Below are 18,345 nucleotides of genomic sequence, written 5' to 3'. Positions count from 1 at the left end.
TAAGTAGAAAGTCATTTATGTTAATTTTTCAAATAGTATGTTGAATACAGGTGAGCCTGGTTCTATTTAAACATGTCTAAATTGCAAAGCGGAGCTTCTGCACCGTGAACTTATATCCTGCTTGTCTCGATCAGGGCACTGGGCAAGCTCGTACCTGAGGAGACTTGGGAATGTGGGTGGGCGTTTGTAGCTTAAAGGTATGTTTCAGGCTGTGTTACCAGCCTTCCAGGGTGAGGAGTTGAAAGGGTAATGGCATCCTAACTGCCCCATGGTCATACAGTCACTCTCAGGTCAGGCAGGCTCAGGAGGCCTCGGTGATAAGTTGGGACCACCCTCAGATCCTGGTCTGCAGCCGTGTTTGTGGGGCTGTGGCACCCAAGACCTGGTCTGGGCAGCTCTGGGGGGATACGCTGTCAGGTGGACTCACCTGGCGGAAGGTAGCGGTAGAAGCTAAGTGCAGGAGGTTTTGTCCCCTCCCCTGGGTTAATGCACAGGGCTGCAGCCTCAGCTCGTTGAGGGGTCTCAAGGGAAGCTTTTCTTTTGTGGGGTACACTCTCACTGTTTAAAGGCCCAAACTTGTATTTTTTTGTGTCTGGTTCTAGTTACTTTAGTATTTCTCCTGGGTGGGTGAAGCGCACAGTTTTGATTTTGGCATAGGACACACCCTGCTATGGTTTTGCTGTGCCCTGGTTGCTATGTGATGTTCTGAGGTTTCTGCCATTCTTGTTTGCCCTAATTTCTTTTTCGTGAAGCTAAGTTGTGCCATTCAAGAGAAATTGTGCTACTGCTTCTTCTGAGAGTGTTTTGAGCCCAGAACATTCTTATTCCTTTTATAATTTAAAGCGTGTCCTCTAATGAGTCTTGCACATTTATCTAATTCAGCTGACGCTCCTTCAGTTTGAAGCTAGACTAGGTTTTGTTTGTGGTAGTAATTAAACCCAGGCTTTGTGATTTTTGAGGACAGTCTTAATTTACTGATTCTCTGATTTTAGTAGTGTCAACTTCAGTTCTTTTGTGATCATTGTCTTCCCAAATTTCTTTAAATGTCATTTATTGCGAATCCTTTTGGTCTAAATTTCATAAATTTTTCTACTGAAATTTCAGTTTGGGACATTTTGTGGATTTTAGAAAAACATTTTTCAATTCACTAGAATTGTTTTTCTCCCTTTCTTTTCTTGACACACTATTCAAATACTATAGTCTGTTCCTCATTTTTTGTGTTATCTCAACTTTTATTTCTCTTTGTGAGATCAAAAAATCAAACCATTAAAAAATTTATTTTACATGTGAATACTGTCATCTTTTGTTGAGATGATCTATGTTATGTATTATGTGACCATTATTAGAATTCCTTTTACAGAACACTATTATCTTTCTGCCTTCGTTGGTTTTTAGTGATCTGAATCTATTTGTAGATTAAATTATTTGTATGAATAGTTACTGTAATGTTTCTTGATAAAAGTGGATTTTTGAATCAACTTGTGTCTCCACTGGAATGAGAAGCCTGGACAACAAGGCAAGCTTAGCTGTTTTGACTGAGGTCATCCTTCCGTCTGTCCTGAGCCAGGTTTTTCCTTCAGAGCTCTAGTGAAGGTGAGCATAAGGAAAAACTTGGTCACTCCTCTGACTCCTGGCTTGCCTTGGGTCTTGTCACTTCATCTTTTTGTTTCTAAGTTTCATTTTTCTTTGAAAGTGGTCTCTACATTGAGGTTTGTGGTTATAGACATCTTAGAATTGAAGTTGGCTTTGTTACCTATGTATTCAGAAAGTCATATATTTCTGATTAAAAAATCATACACCAAAGAGTTCTCACTTTTGATAGTTTGGAAAAAAACATCTGTTTTGTTTGTTTGTCTGTTTAAATAACATTAAGTTGCACTGAAATAGCAGCTTTAAATTGTTTGTAACTGGAAAGATGCTATTTGGAAGTTTTCTAGAATGGATGAATTCTTATACTCCAAGGTTGTTGTAGAATAATAACCATCATTTATATAGACCATTTTAATGTATCAAATACTTTGGTATCCATTGTTGTCTTAAAATCCTCAAACATAAATGTTGTTATCCACCAGTACAAGACAAAAAGGATTCAGTTTGTTTAGGCGATGCATTCCATATCATCTGGCTTGTAAGTGACCAAGTGGGATTTGAACCCAAATCTCTAGACTCACGTTCTTGTCCTACTCACTGTACCAAACTGCTGCTCTGAATAGTCAATTTTTACCTAGAAAGAAGCATGGAGTGTCATGTTGCAAGTTTCTAAAAAAAAAAAAAAAAAAAGTGCATTTCATTGGGTTGGCCAAAAAGTTCATCCAGGTTTTTGTAAGATGTAACAGAAAAACTCAATTTTCGGCCAAGCCAGTACTTGCAGCCTTGTCTTCCAACTCTGTGGATGAGATGTGAGGGAGGCGCTGTTCACTCCGTCACATGAAGAAAATGCTTCATCACGTTGTGATTTTTATCTTGCAGCCAGTGAGCTGTGGGCCAGAGACATTAGGTATAATTTCTTTCTCTTTTTTTCTGCTGCATGGAGTGAGATCTTTATTGTTAATTCAAAGGTGAGAAGGCCAAACCCTGCCAATCAGTGAGTTAAAGCCTTAGATTTGTACAGCTCACCAGATGGGATGGGAGAGCAAAAGAGGAAGTGCTGCCTTCGTACAAGTCCTGGCAAAGCCAGAAGGCTCCGCCAAGAAGCTTCCTGCCCTTTATGCAGGAAGTCCTGACGGTGGAGCAGGTGTTTTGTAGCTAAAAAGAGTGAACTTGAGAGGGCTGCCAGTCTCTTGAGTGAAGTTAGGAAAGTGTGGTGGTCGTGTGTGTGTTTCTAGAGCAGTAATCTTCAGAGTATGGTGAGGGGACCAGCAGCGTCCCCGTGGAGCCTGTAACCAACACAGGTTAGGCCGCCCCTCCCCACACTCCTGAATCAGAGGCTCAGGGTGTGGGGCCCAGCAGTGGGTGTTATAACAAGCCTGTAGTTCTGATTCATGCTCCAGTTTAAACTTTCTGTTCTGGAGTCACATTAAAAGGTAAAGTCTGTAAGTAAAGGTTTCAGACAGGCCCTGAGAGAGCAGTATGGCAACGTGGGAATACACATAGGTTTGTGTTCAGGAGATGCTTATGACTTTACAGATAGAGGCCAGCCACAACCGATCCTGAGTCATTAGGTTTCTGACTGCACTGTCCTTGTTAATGCAGATGTTAACATTGTCATAAAGATTGCTATTTTTGATTTTCAAGAAACAGAACTGAATAGAGCAGGGAGAATCCTTTACCCAGAAACCACAGCTGTAGGAAGTCCAGCCACAGCACTGTGGTGTATAACCTGGTGGAATATGCTTTAATGAAGCAAAGTGGCTGAAAGATGGTAGTCCACTTTCTGAGTACTCTTTAAAGGTGGTACTGTTGTGGTGGAAATCTGAACTTAGAGACAGGTAGACAGACAATAGAACTGAGGTGCTGAGGAAGAGATGGGACAAGGAGCATGTTAACTTTTACTAGTTGGGTCAGTTTGGACTCATTTGAGAGTTACTCACAGGAAGTGGTTGTTGCTTAGTTTATTCAAGTAATGAGGCAGTCTATTGTTAAGTAAAAGGTTGATTCAAGTCTCTTATTTCTATCTATTAAAGAATACATTTTTATGGTAGGAAACGAAGGCAATAATATAAAGAAGAGCATTCAAACTTACTGGTATATAATCCTTTTATTCAAGGATAAATTGTTTAGTTTTCTGGTGTAATTCATCTCATCACTTCCTCCTTATAAGAATATTATATAAACAATATGTAGTCTTACTACCTTGGAATCTCATAGTTCATACAAGCCTGAGCCTGTGTCTCTAATTCAACAACATGACAGTTGTCACCCACAGTGTCATTACCCACAGGGGCTACTCTTTGTTGCTGCGCACTGGCTTCTCATCGTGGCAGCTTGGCTTGTTACGGAGCACGGGCTCTGGGGCCTCAGCAGTCGCGGCAGGTGGGGTCACTAGTTTTGGCTCCCAGGCTCGGTAGCTGTGGTACACCGGCTTAGTTGCTCTGTGGCATGTGGGATCTTCCTGGACCAGGAATCAACCTGTGTCTCCTGCATTGGCAGTTGGATTCTTTACCACTGAGCCCCCAGGGAAGACCCCTACTTTTTCTTTAATTAGGATTCTTTATGCTATCATTTGTATAGCTGTTTCATTGTTTTTCTACTTTTTATTAGAAAGTTAGCTTCTTTGCTGTATTTCACTATAATATATGAGTATGATTAATGTTTTTGTGTGTGTTTTTCTCCACATCTCTGATTATTTCATTGGTATAGATTCTTAACAATGACTTTTTTGAATAAAAATGTATGAGCATTTTTAAGGCCTTTAATTACCCAGTTGTATATAGAACTACATATGCTAGCATGAACCCAGAGGAAACTAAATTTTTTTAAGATTTCCTGTCTTACACTGGAAATACTGTTAACATCTAGAGATTTTTTAAATAGCTAATATATTAGGTACTATTTTAATTAGTAGCCAGTGTGCATGCCAAGCCTGGTATGTAGTCATCTCTGTCTCTGGCTTGTGTATTGGAATGTATGCACCTCGTCTCACAGTAACAACATTAAGTAGGCATGATCCCCATTTTAGTTATGAAAAAGTTAAAGGTCAGAAAATCTAAGTAATTTGATGAAGATAAAATTGGCAGCGTGTAGCACAGCTAGAATTTAAACCGAGGTCAGTCTGACATCAGACCATGATTTTCCTGCTTTCTTTTTTTCTGCATTTTCTGTTATATTTTGGCAGAATTTTTGTTACTGAATAAAAGTGTGGGATTTGTGCCTTGAAAATAAAGTTTACACCTACTGCCGGAAAAGTGGTGGTTCTTTCTTTAAACTGGAATTTCCAGTGACCTATGCCTGAAAAAGGATATGGTCAGAAACTTATGTTAGTGTGGAGAATTAGGCTTCTGGTTTATAGAGGAAGAAACTTATGTTAGTGTAGAGAATTAGACTTCTGGTTTACAGAGGTCAGAAACTTATGTTTGTGTAGAGAATTAGACTTCTGGTTTATAGAGGAAGTCTGTCTCACATTTTATATTCTTCCATGAATTCATCTTTAATGTATTTTGCTGTCCACTTTAGAATGGAAATAAACTGTTCATCAGTGATGTGTTTATTTGGATAAAAAAGGAATTAAACAGTGTCTACTCTGGGAATTTAAAATAACATAGTTATAAATGTCTGTGTTCTACTTTAGTGTTTTTATCAACTTTTTAGGTAATGTGGCTGTTACTTGGATAGGAAGGTAAAAAGAGACATATTTGAACCCAGGTGATAAATCTTGTCAAATTAGAAGTTGAAAATAAAGGGACTATGAACTGTAAACTTACTGTTTCTTAAATTGGTTTGATTCTTCAGTTTAGAGATATTTTCTAGACTATGGTTTAAAATTTTTTAGAATAAATCTGATTTTTGGTGAGAAGAGGAGTGGCCCATTCACTCTTTGAATAATTGAAAATGTGGGCAGGATATTTTGCTGTTTTTAAAAATTCATGAAAACACTGCTAACACTGTCTTGTTTGCCAACTTGGGTTTCACGCAGGGATTCATATGCTGGTATCTGGGGGAGGGGCCAGATGGGTCTGAGCTTGTGCTGTGGCTCAGAAGTCATGAGGTACAGTAGCCTTTTCAAATTCAGCAAGTTGATCGATGAAAAAAGGCTTACCAAGTGAATGGAATGTGGTTTATTTTCTGTTTGGAGAATGAAGTTCTCCAATAGCTGCGTGGAACTCTGTGCGGTGATCTGTGCTGCCCAGTATGGTACCGACCACATCGCAGACTGGACATGTGGCTCCTGCACCTTGGGATCTGTATTGTAGATTTTGTTTTCTTTCATTTTATTTAAAATCTATTTGCTGCAACGGGTGCCTTACAGGCACGGGTGTAGAAAGTGGCTCTGAAGTTCTGTTGTCCCCAGAGACCTTTGTGCATCTGCTTTTACGTCCCTGTGCGGCAGCTTGTCAGATGGGCCCCCACACTGTCTCCCACTGTCCTGGTGGCTCTGCTGATCGGTGCGCCGGCCCCTGCCTGGCAACTGTGCCACTTCCTGTCCCGTACCCTGTCCTTCCGGGAACGGTGCAGGACCTTTCTGGCCATATTCCATGGTGGGTCCCATCCTCCCACCAGGAAAGAGAACAGACTGGCTTTGAAGCCGTTGGCTTGTGTTTCAGCCCTGTCGTGGACTCTTGCTGTGGACACGGTTGTTATCGTACCTCCTCTGAAAATGCAGACAGGCCTCCTCGTTGTGAAGAGGATGGACTGAGAGTGTGGCCAGTGCAGTCGCGCCCAAAGCAGAATCCAACCAGAGAGGATCAGCAGCACGGGAGTCTTCGTGCACATGAGCACATGGAGGCAGTGAGGGAGCAGTATTTTCTGCTCATGGCGTAGACTTCTCAGTGACCTTTAGGCGGAGAAAGAAGATGGGCCACAGGCAAATAACACTGAGTTACCCTAAACAAGAGACAGTGACTACTGTGGAGTGACTGAAGATGTAATTCTTGGAGGAGCAGCAGTACTGGAAGCCTCCATCTACTTGTGCAAAGCTGCTCCCAGAACTCCACACCATGCTGTTACTTCATCTTTGAAGACATCTCTGCGCTGCTTATAGCTACTCTTCATGCCCCCGTGTTATACAAACTGAGTCATCAGTTACATTTGCCCATATTCACACAGTTAGTGAGTAGCAAAGCCAGGATTCAAACCCAGGCTTCTTAGAATCCAAACCATGTCTTTCCCCCTGCCTCCCAAGCCATCGTGTGCTGCACACTGGAGCTCTGTGCCTGCACATGTCCCCTCCGACCTTCCGTCTTTCCACGGCCTGATATGAAATGTGTGCTACGGCCAGATTCCTCCTCTAAAGAACATGGACACAGTTGTGTAAGGTCTGGTTTATCTGTTGAGAAGGCACGCTCATTTCTTTATAAACACATCTGATGAATAAGAATAAAGTGGTTTTGGTTCAATTAATTTAGGAAGCATTTATTGAGTCCCTTACACATGTCAGGTACTGTCTGGCACTCAGAAACAAAGATAAAGGAGAGACAGATGATCTGTTCTAGGATTTGAGGGGTTTAATTATAGAGGCCAACATAAACATTTTGAAAAGCACTAGCAAGTCCAGAGAGAAGAGGTGCTTTTGCCACAGAAGCCAGAAAAAGGGGCGACATCCATTCAAAAAACATTTTTATTTGTATGAAATAATGATTGTTGAACCAACCAGACAAGACCTCTCACAGGGATAACAATCTCTAGATGATTTAATTACTTGGAGAGCTCCATCCTTTTCTCCCCTCAGAAGCCCGGGCTCTGGCAGCACCGGTGTTCTATTTCTCTCCGGTGTTCCCTTGGTGTCTGTCCCCTTGTGGACTGTCTTCCCCTCTGCCTGCCCCACATGCTGGTGAGAGACGTGGACACCAGCCAGCTCTGTCCTTGGGCTTCCAGATGAGACGAAATTGTAAACAAAATTGGTTGCTGATCTCAGGTATGTTTTCAGTGGAAAGTAGATTAAGACTAGGCTTATGTTTTTCTGACAACTACAGTTCTCAGTCTGACTTTTTAGCTAACTAGCCATTAAAATAGAGAAGGAAAGAAGGAAGGAAATTCCTTTTGTTTGTTTTCTTTAGGTCACAGCATTAATTCCGGTAGTCGTCTTTGCCACCCACCAGATTTGGACACCTTCTTCCTAGACAGTAAATAAGCACATTGATCTTCTTTGTGATGTGAAAGAAATACTGTTTGTTCTGAGCTGCTAATGGGATATTCACACTTTGGCAGGGTTGACAGGCACTGGAAAATGAAGAGAGATTTCACTTGGTTTTCCTTCTGGGCCCTTGGTGACATTAAAAAACAGTCTATCTTTCCCTGTTTACCTGAATTCTGTTCATAACAGACTCAGTAAAGAACAATGGGAATGGTTCTTCGTGAAAGCAGACATTCTGACAAATTACTGTTTCTATTTGAATATACAGGGTTCTCTCTCTCTCTCTCTTTTCTGAAGTGACCTTCAGTAGAAGCCCTGGTGCTTGGCTCCACACCCTAGGTTTCTGTGTGTGTCCCCGTGTGTGACTCCCCGCACGGCAGCCTGTCCCGCCACCGCTGCTGCCTCGTCAGGGAGGTCCTGAGAGAGGGCTGGAAAGTAAACACATTCTTCATGTTCCTTAACAGAAGAATCCGTGCAGGCCCAGCCTCATGTGGATGTTCACTGCTGGTGTTGGTTGTCATGTGATTTATCAAGTGAGCTTTAACACCTTGTTGTTCAGCCACTCAGTCGTGTCTCTTTGTGACCCCATGGACTGCAGCACGCCAGTCTTCCCTGTCCCTCACCATCTCCTGGAGCTTGCTCAAACTCATGTCTGTTGAGTCAGTGATGCAATCCAACCATCTCATCCTCGGTTGCCCCCTTCTCCTCCTGGCCTCAGTCTTTGTGTAACAAGTGATTTTAGATGATAAACGGTGCATGTTAGGTATTATGAGGTTCTGGATCTTATTTAAACCAACTTTAGCTGGCTTTGTCTGATAGGCCCTGAGAAGAGAAGTGAGGGGCTGGGGGGATTCTCTCTACCAGGTGGAGGAAGATGTCAGGATACCCCTTGTCCCTGCCCCCTACTTGGCCCCTCTGACCGCAGTGGATAGTTGTAGGAGACTGGGTTGTGGGGAAAGCCCTGACCCTGCTGCATGGGCTGGAGGTGGGGCTTGGTTCTGGGCGTCGGGCATCTCTCCTGTGATGGCGGTGTGGGCAGCCCCATGACAGCCTGTCGAGGGCCATGTGTGGGCTCCTCTTGCCCTTGGCTGGTGTGTGTGGCCATGGGTCATGGTTTTTCTGTGATGTTTGCCTAAAAGGAAACCACTAAACATTTTCTGTCTCACTAGGCTGCCCCTTCCTTGTCATTCAGTCAGAGAAAGTGAGCTTTTGAGGGTGTTTTTGTCTGCTCCTCTCCCCTTTCAGCATCTTCTCTTTTTGTTTCTGTGCAACATCAGGCATTCCCTGTGTCTAGGGGGAGAAACAGGGGAAAGTGTATCTCCTCCATCTTCCTGGGAGTGGAGGTCCTAAATCTCCCTTAATGTTATGCAGCTCCACCTGTGTGAGGAATGTGCTTTAAAGAGTCTGAAAGGCACCGGGAGAACCTAGTCCTGTTTCTACTCTAATGTGAGCTACTGCAGTGACTGTCCGTTTGGTAGCGAAGGTGGAGTTCCTTTGGTGTCTGACGTCTCTTCTCTGAAAGAGGCGAGCTGTCTTGTAACGTCCCCCTAAGTGTCGGGCAGCTCTGTGCCCCTCACCTCCGGAACGTGCCCCGAGGGGGCCCTGAGGCTGCCCTTCAGTGGCTTCCACTGGCTGGGGTGTGGTCGCCTCCTGCACCCTGACTCCTGAGGCAGAACCTGTTCCAAGCAGCAGAGCAGATGCACTGACGCCGTGTGAGGCCAGGGCTCTGTCCCTGGGGCTGGCTTGTGTCTGTAGCCAGCACGCCATTGCCCTTCGTACTCGAGATCTAGCAAGAAGGTGAGAGGAATCCAGCATTGCAAATAAATTTTTATTTGTGTTTCTTTCCCTTTCTAGGCAAAAGCTTATTATTCCAGGTGGAAGTTGCCCTGTTATTCTGAATACTTACTTTTGTCAGAAAGTTGTTGCCAAAGAAGATTCAGAAGCATCACGTGATGGGCATGTGTGTGACACGCCCTGTCCGAGGAGGAGCAGCACTCTGGCTCAGGTGTTCCAGTTTAAGGGCCTAACCGATAGCTCACTCGAAAACAAGGTAAACTGTCCTCAACTTAGAACTTTTCACTTTGTAATAATACTGCATTTAAAGGCCAGGTATTTATAGAAGTGTTTTCCTTTGGTCTTCTTCAAGTATTCAACACACATGTATGTCATATTTAATTTATTAAAATATGAGTTTTTTTTCCCTGTTCTTAACTGCCTAAGAGCTTACTTAAGCCTCTTTTATTTATTTTAAAAAATCATCTTTTTCTTTTTCTTGATGTTTGTTACCCTGGGGATAAAGAGAGTTGCGTAAACGAGGTTACACATTAGAGATTGCTTTTTGGAATGTTAGTGACCCTGAGCCATGACTGCCCATGATGATGAACTTGGGGAGCACTAAGCCACACTTGCGGTGGGCAAGAGGACATTCCTGGGGTGCTGTGTGCTCCAAGTGTCTGACTCCAGCGCAGCTACCTCAGGGTCACCTGGCTCCCCACATCAGCGCTGAGGGGAATGTTGAGGGTGACCACCTCAGGGGAAACCAGAAAGCAAAGCAAATGGACTTTCATCCTGCTTTGTATCTGTGGAATCAAGCAGGGCCTCCCTTTGACTATCAGAACATGTGTCTGGAGGGAATTATGTGAAATCTCCCTTTAATCAATTTAACAGATGTACAGTATACAGCCCAAAGTGTATTACTGCTTTAACACACAGTTTCAAACAAGCGTGTGATGTTAAATTCATGAGATGTGTCTTCGTCTGCCATCTGCACCAGGGTAGCTGCCAGAGAGCTTGGTGTTGAGAGTGCGGACTGTGGACCTCAGTGCCGAGTTTGGGTCCTGCCTCAGCATGCCTGTCTGTATAACGGTGGTGATGGTGCAGCCTGCCTCCTTGGGTTGTTAGGGTCACATGTTTGTTACACAAGCACAGAATGTAGAGAACAGTGCTGGGATGCAGAGGGCACAGTCTTCTAGAGGGGCTGTCCTCTTGTGAAGGTGTTTACCAGGATTGTTGAGGCGTCTCCTATGGTTCACAGGAATGTGCAGAGAGCTGGCACTTCACATTAACCCTAGTCCTTCTTTTGTTTTGTTTTGTAGTTTGTGCTTTGAGATTGTTACCTCATAGAAGAAAACTTTTTAAATTACCATGAGGTATTTTAATAGGAGTCCTTTCTGCATGTTCTCAAACCCCCGAGATGGCCTGTGCTCCTCAGCTCGCCATGGCCACACAGGTGACCCGAAGACAGGAGCCCTGAGCTGCGGGTGTGCATTTGTCCTGGTCATTCCTTGAGTCACACTGGCTGCCACATTCAGGATGGTGCGTGCCCTCATGAGCCAGACTGCAAGTGTTCCCTTTGCGTGTCTCGTCAGATTCTGTGTGGTGGTCACACTGCAGTGGGCACAGACCAGACCCTCCATCCTGAACAAGCGGAGCCGTGCATCCCCAGCCAAGCTCCCCTGAGGGATTCTCTGCTGGATGCAGTTGAGAGCCACGGAGCTGCTGCCTGGACGGGAGTGGGCGTGCGAGTGGTGGTGCAGAGAGTGTACTCCCTGCCTTGCAGAAGCCAGCAGGCGGACAGCACAGACCCACCCAGAGCACGGTGAGTGACGGACATGGGTGCCGGGCCCACACTCATCTGCACAGAGGGGAGGCTCTTCTCAGAGCAGTTTCATCACCACGCACAGGGGTGGTTTTTCTTTGGTTGGTTTTTGTTTATATCAAAATTTGGGACACCTGGTATGACAGAGGATTTTGTCCTCGTATAGTTATCTAAATGTACTCAGTTGCTCAGTTGTGGCCAACTCTTTGTGACCCTGTGGACTGTAGCCTGCCAGCCTCCTCTGTCCATGGAATTTTCCAGGCAAGAATACAGAGTGGGTTGCCATTTCCTTCTCCAGTTTATCTAAATAGACCTAGTAGAAAAGTTAGTCACATTTACTTTTACCTTTGATAGTTCATGTTATTGAAAGTCATACAAGCATGATTGGTATTATTCTAAAAGAGCCAAGGCAGGGTTAAAAAGACCATGGCATCAGATGTCAAGTTTTATGTCTTAGAGATATAAAGAAATGGCAGCTGGTGAGTCTGTGGCTCTCAGATGGGGCTCTTGAGTCAGCATCGGTATTGCCACAGGATCTGTGAGTGGTGCGGACGCTGCTCGCTGCCCTTGCCCATGCGGCAGCCACTGACCATGCAGGCAGTATGGCTGCTGGGGCTGAGCAACCACATTTATAATATCAGTGAAGTTTAATTAAGTCATTTTAGGTAGCCCCCTGTGGATACTGGCTGCCTTGGTCCCCTGCGTAGCTCAACAGCTGTGGGAGCAAGGGCAGACCTGTGATTCACAGTGCTTCGCTCCAACAGATGGTGGGAGTGGCATCTTTCTACTCACATTTAGACTCTTCCTGGTTGTGTGTTTTCAGATAGCTGTAGACACACAGTTGAGTAAGAGTTTCATTATCCTTGTCAGACCCTTCTGAGGTTATCTTTCTATGTTAAATTGTGCAGTAAGATATATTTATACAAGAATAGAAATTAAAAGCATAGATACCAGTTTATCTAACAATCATTTTGTCCCTCTACTGTTAGAGAAACACATATTGAAGAAATAATAAGTCACAGTCGTCCTGTCTTTACGGTGCCGCCTGATGTTATTCAGAAGGAGTGGCAGGAAGCACCGCTCTGTTACCTGTCAGTCCCCTTCCAGTGAACTGCAGCTTATTTTGAAGGACCGTGAATTTCACAAAGTCCTTTGAGGTGCAGAGTTTACAGAATATTTCTTGTGGAATTATTGAAAAGTTTATGTTTATTCTGTTTGGAATATGTATGTGTGAAACCAGTTTATCCATCTTTAGGTCTTTAACACACTTGTAGCTGTCGACCCGTTTTGTGCTAGACTTCTAAGCAGAATTACCTGAGACAGTTAGAAATCAGACAAAGGTTTTGTCTTGCTTGGCTGCTTCTGCGGTCTGTGACCGTGCTGGGCTTTGAGGAGGAGACCCTAAGGCCTGCAGAGCACCGCCCCCGTGAGGTAGGCCCTCCAGGCAGCCAGCTCCTTGGATGCTGCCCACCCCCCCGGCTCTGCAGTGACACCTGTTTTACCTGTTGAGCAAAGAAAAGACGTTAGAAGGGATACCGCTGCCAGTGGTCAGCCTGTGAGTACTTTGGGTTTGTGCCTTATAACACACCCGGCACCTATCGACTGAGGCTGTGCTCACAGTGGATTGAAGGCAGGGCAGGCATAAAGTTCAGAAATAAGAAAGCAACACTGAGTTATTCAGATGTAATGAATATGCATCAGTGGGCATGGGGACTTCTTGTAGCACATGTGAGATTGCAAACAGAGGCTGGAGAACAGTAACCTAATTCACAGATGAGAACACTGGGCCTCGGAGATTGACTTGCTGACAGTTATACGTGGATGAAAGAAATCCATCATGAGATATAGAATCCCCACATGACAGAGTTGTAGAGAATACTGGAGCTGAAAGAAAGGGAAGAACATTGAGTTGGAAGTAGGCTCTGTTTAGATGCCAGCTGACCAGGGGCAAGTCACCCTGGAAAGCTGGCACGGGACCTGAGTAGACTGTGCACCATGAGAAAGAGTGGTCCTTCTGGACAGAGGTCGTAGCGTTTGGCCTGGGGTGGAAGACCAGGCTTCTGTGATGTCTTTGGGGTACAGAAAGGTCTTACTGTATAACCCATAATTAGTTTTTCTAGATTCATTTGCTGTAATAATGATCAGGTTCTCCAGTATACAAATCCAATTGATATAGAAGGAAGAAGACCCTTAGCCCTCTACTAATTCTCTGCTGGTGCGTATAAGGCACGTCCTTGAGAGTCACTCAGCAGCATGTGTCCTAGCGTGGACCTTCACGCCTGCATATGCAACACGATACAAGGGGAGACAGCCTCAGAAGACTTAGGTGTGTTGCCCGGAATGCTCTTTTCTATCAGCGATTTCTGCCTGTAACTTCCTGTCTGCTGATAACTTCGAGCAGCCGTGCAGTGCACGGAGTCAGTCTTGTCCAGAGGCCTGAGCATGGAGAACATAGCAGGGAGACTGAACAATGAGGGCCTCTCCCCTGAGTTAGCTCACCTGCTTTTCCCCAAGTACCTCTGCTCCAGCAGTGAACTGAAGTCTTCTCTGATCACCATGTATTTCCGTAGAGCCAGAAATTGCCATGTCAGAGTAAATTGAGGCCTGTGCCTGTGCATAAACAGAAGCAAGTTTGTTTTCTGGGACTCTTACTACAGTGATTCTCCCTTCCTGCCCAACCAGGTCAGATGCCCCCCAAGGAAGCATTGTGATGACTCTTACATCTAACTTGGCACCTTGACCACATTTTGTCTGTCTGCTCCCAGCACTCTAGCCGTGTCACTTTTATGAGATCAGTCACAGCTTAGCTTCTGATGGCAGACAGCCCAATTTTTGTCACCTTTGAAATTAAGAGAAATTTATTTGAGGCCTACCAGTCCTGAAGAGGGTCAGATAGATTTGTCCTCTAAGCTGTTAAACATTAGCAAAAGTTTACGTTAGATTTCAGAAACGTCATATGTAAGTCTGCTGTCCATTGTTCTTCTGGATGACTTCTTTTAACTCACGCTATTAAAAAAAAATTTCTACTTGGTTTCTCAAGGTGTTGTATATCAGAGTAAGCCACATGAACTTTAGTTTTATAAATCATTCAATCAAAAGTAACAGAAGCCAGACCCGAAGCCCTCCCTGAACAGTAAGCAGGAAATCTGTTCAGCTCCAGAACACACCTTTACCTGGACCCACTGCATGTTGGATGAGTGCTAGGTAAACATATGACTAATCAGACCACAGGCTTTTTTAGCCCAGGGGGAGCATGAGTTTCTACTGGAGGGAACTGCAGCAGAGAGCGCAGAAGTGGGCTGCCTGCCACAACCCCCTCCTGGCAGAGTGGCGTCTAGACCACTGTACTCCGTGTCCATGGTGATCGACTTTCTTCCTCCCTTTCTGAAACCATCACTTCCTTTTTCCTTGAGATGCTTAACTTAGGGACAGATCATTTTATCCCTCAGAGACACACATTGTTTCTAGCCTGTCACTGCAGAAACATTTATTGCGGGAGAGTTAGTCTTTCGTGAGGGCATTGAATTCATAGAACTTGCTCAATGGTCTTGCCTTTGGACGAAAGCCTGGAGGGGCAGACCCTTCGTATTTAACTCTTTCAGGGGATTAGATCTGGTAGACATAGTGCCCAAAGAACTATGGACTGAGGTTCGTTACATTGTACAGGAGGCAGGGATCAAGACCATCCACAAGAAAAAGAAATGCAAAAAGACAAAATGGTTGTTTGACGAGGCCTTACAAATAGCTGAGAAAAGAAGAGAAGCTAAAGGCAAAAGAGAAAAGGAAATATATACCCATCTGAATGCAGAGTTCCAAAGAATAGCAAGAGATAAGAAAGGCTTCCTCACTGATCAGTGAAAAGAAATAGAGGAAAACAATAAAATGGGAAAGACTAGAGATCTCTTCAACAAAATTGGAGATACCAAGGGAACATTTCACGCAAAGGTGGGCACAATAAAGGACAGAAATGGTATGGACCTAACAGAAGCAGAAGATACTAAGAAGATGTGGCAGGAGTACACAGAAGATCTGTACAAAAAAGAGCTTCATGACCCAGATAACCATGATGGTGTGATCACTCACCTAGAGCCAGATATCCTGGAATGCGAAGTCAAGTGAGCCTTAGGAAGCATCACTACGAACAAAGCTAGTGGAGGTGATGGAGTTCCAGTTGTGCTCTTTCAGATCCTAAAAGATGATTCTGTGAAGTGCTGCACTCAATATGTGAGCAAATTTGGAAAACTCCAGTGACCACAGGACTGGAAAAGGTCAGTTTTCATTCCAGTCCCAAAGAAAGGCAATGCCAGAGAATGTTCAGTTTACCACACGATTGCACTCATCTTACACGCTAGTAAAGTAATGATTAAAATTCTCCAAGCCAGCCTTCAACAGTACGTGAACCGTGGACTTCCAGATGTTCAAGCTGGGTTTAGAAAAGGGAGAGGAAGCAGAGATCAAATTGCCAACATCTGTTGGATCATCAAAAAAGCAAGAGAGTTCCAGAAAAACATCTACTTTTGCTTTATTGACTACGTCAAAGCCTTTGACTGTGTGAATCACAACAAACTCTGGAAAATTCTTCAAGAGATGGGAATACAGACCACCTGACCTGCCTCCTGAGAAACTTGTATGCAGGTCAAGAAGCAACAGGTAGAACTGGACATGGAGCAACACACTGGTTCCAAATTGGGGAAGGAGTACATCAAGGCTGTATATTGTCATCCTGCTTGTTTAACTTCTATGTAGAGTACATCATATGAAATGCTGGACTGGATGAAGCACAAGCTGGAATCAAGATTACTGGGAGAAATATCAATAACCTCAGATATGCAGATGACACTATCCTTATGGCAGAAAGTGAAGAAGAACTAAAGAGCCTCTTGATTTGAAAGTGGAAGAGGAAAAAAAAAAAAAAAAGAAAGTGGAAGAGGAGAGTAAAAAAGCTGGCTTAAAACTCAACATTCAAAAAATGAAGATCATGGCATCCAGTCCCATCAGTTCATGGCAAGTACATGGGGAAACAATGGAAACAGTGACAGACTTTATTTTTGAGGGCTCCAAACATCACTGCAGATGGTGATTGCAGCCATGAAATTAAAAGACGCTTACTCCTTGGAAGAAAAGTTATGACCAACCTAGACAGCATATTAAAAAGCGGAGACATTACTCTGCCAACAAAAGTCCATCTAGTCAAAGCTATGGTTTTTCCAGTAGTCATGGATGGGTGTGAGAGTTGGACCATAAAGAAAGCTGAGTGCCAAAGAACTGATGGTTTTGAACTGTGGTGTTGGAGAAGACTCTTAAGAGACCCTTGGACTCTAAGGAGATCAAAACAGTCAGTCCTACAAGAAGTCAGTCCTGAATATTTATTGGAAGGACTGATGCTGAAGCTGAATCTCCAATACTTTGGCCACCTCATGGGAAGAACTGACTCATTTGAAAAGACCCTGATGCTGGGAAACATTGAGGGCAGGAGGAGAAGGGGTCGACAGAGAATGAGATGGTTGGATGGCATCACTGACTCGATGGACATGAGTTTGAGCAAGCTCCGGGAGTTGGTGATGGACAGGGAAGCCTGGCATGCTGCAGTCCGTGGGGTCGCAAAGAGTCAGACACAATGAGTGACTGAACTGAACTAATGTTGTGTTTTGCTTAGTTGTGTCCAACTCTTTGTGACCTCAAGGACAGTAGCCCACCTGGTTCCTCTGTCCATGGGATTCTCTAGGCAAGAATGCTGGAGTGGGTTGCCATTTCCTTCTCCATAAGTTGCATTTTAGTTTCATGGAAATTCATTGAACTGAACTCAGGAAAGAAAAACATTTTCCTTTCTCTCTACTTTGATGTTTTACTCTCTTTTCATCTTTTGACCCTTACTTAAGTCTCTTGGCTTACATTTCTTCCTCTTTTCACTTCCTCTGGTCCTGGGTTGGGTTCTGGTTCTACATAGGTGACAAAACCAGGCGTTGTCCTGTGCTCATGGAGCATTGTCTGGCGAGGGAATCTCATACAAACCAATTGAAAATAAAGTCATTTATGATTTTAAGTTGTGCTCAGTGCTATGGTGAGAACAAATGGGATACTCTGAGAGACAGTGAGTCGACAGAATTTAGTTTGGGGATCGAAGGGCCGTGTTCTGAGGCAGTGCTTCTTAAGTGACACTGGAAAGCTTAGAGGATGTTAGATGAAAAAGAGATGAAAGAGAAGTGCCCACAGAGAGGGGGGGACCTTCGAGAACTCCAAACAGGAAGGAGGTGGCAGAGTGGCAAGCGAGTGTGGGCCACGGGTGTGCCTGTCCAACAGACACGTCAGCTGTGGGATGGGAATGGTTTGGGAATGAGAGGACGTGGAGCACGGCCCCATTGGAAGCAGAGAGGCCCCTGGAGAAAGCTCCAGGCCCAGCACAAACCAAGCTCCCATCTCACATGGCGCCGCAGGGAAATGGAGACACTTCTCATGTGCGTGTGACTGGATTGAGGGTTGGGGTGGTAAGGCAGAAGGAAATAGTAGGAGTGCTTCTCAGGCAGGTTCAACCTGGGGCCTGTTCAGTTTGAGATTCCTTTGAGGCATCCAGGAAAGGTTTCAGGTGAACAGTCTGGATAAACAGATCTCACAGTCAGGGAAGACTTTAGCTTGGAGGTAAGTATTGAGGGGTTTTTAGCCTCCAGCTTGCTGGTCTGTGTATTTGTATGTGCATTCGTGTGTGGCTAATTGAAGAGTGCATTTTTCCATGGTGCCAGATTCCAGAGGTCCTGGGCCCTGGAGAGAGAGCAAGATGCCCTTGGCCCCCCTCCCCTTACACCTTCAGAGCTGTTCCATCACAGGCGGAGACTGTCTAAAGCCAGGGCAGTGGATGCGAGCACACTGGGGACATAGCAGACACCAAGGAAGGAAAGCATTGGCTTCAAGACTTCAGGTCCTGCAGCACTGGAGGATGGATGGACAAGGGAGCACAGAGGAGCCTGGAGGGGAAGGGCTGGTCGTGGCAGGACTCTGTCGTGAGGCGGCGCCTCAGGTGATA

The 18,345-nt window shown here is 44.6% G+C and overlaps 1 protein-coding gene across 6 annotated transcripts in view; it reads left to right on the top strand.

Moving 5' to 3' along the window:
* SPIDR (scaffold protein involved in DNA repair) overlaps window positions 1-18,345 on the top strand; it is a 258,391-nt gene that overhangs the window by 157,063 nt on the left and 82,983 nt on the right. For all 6 annotated transcript variants that reach the window (XM_061123279.1, XM_061123278.1, XM_061123277.1 and 3 more), the window contains 2 exons: window positions 9,584-9,779; window positions 11,098-11,327. In XM_061123279.1, coding sequence (XP_060979262.1) covers window positions 9,584-9,779; window positions 11,098-11,327 — 426 coding nt within the window. The remainder of the gene's footprint in view (window positions 1-9,583; window positions 9,780-11,097; window positions 11,328-18,345) is intronic.

Source organism: Dama dama, chromosome 21 (assembly GCF_033118175.1).
Source record: "Dama dama isolate Ldn47 chromosome 21, ASM3311817v1, whole genome shotgun sequence".
Lineage (NCBI taxonomy): Eukaryota > Metazoa > Chordata > Mammalia > Artiodactyla > Cervidae > Dama > Dama dama.
This window is presented reverse-complemented; position numbering and strand designations above follow the sequence as displayed.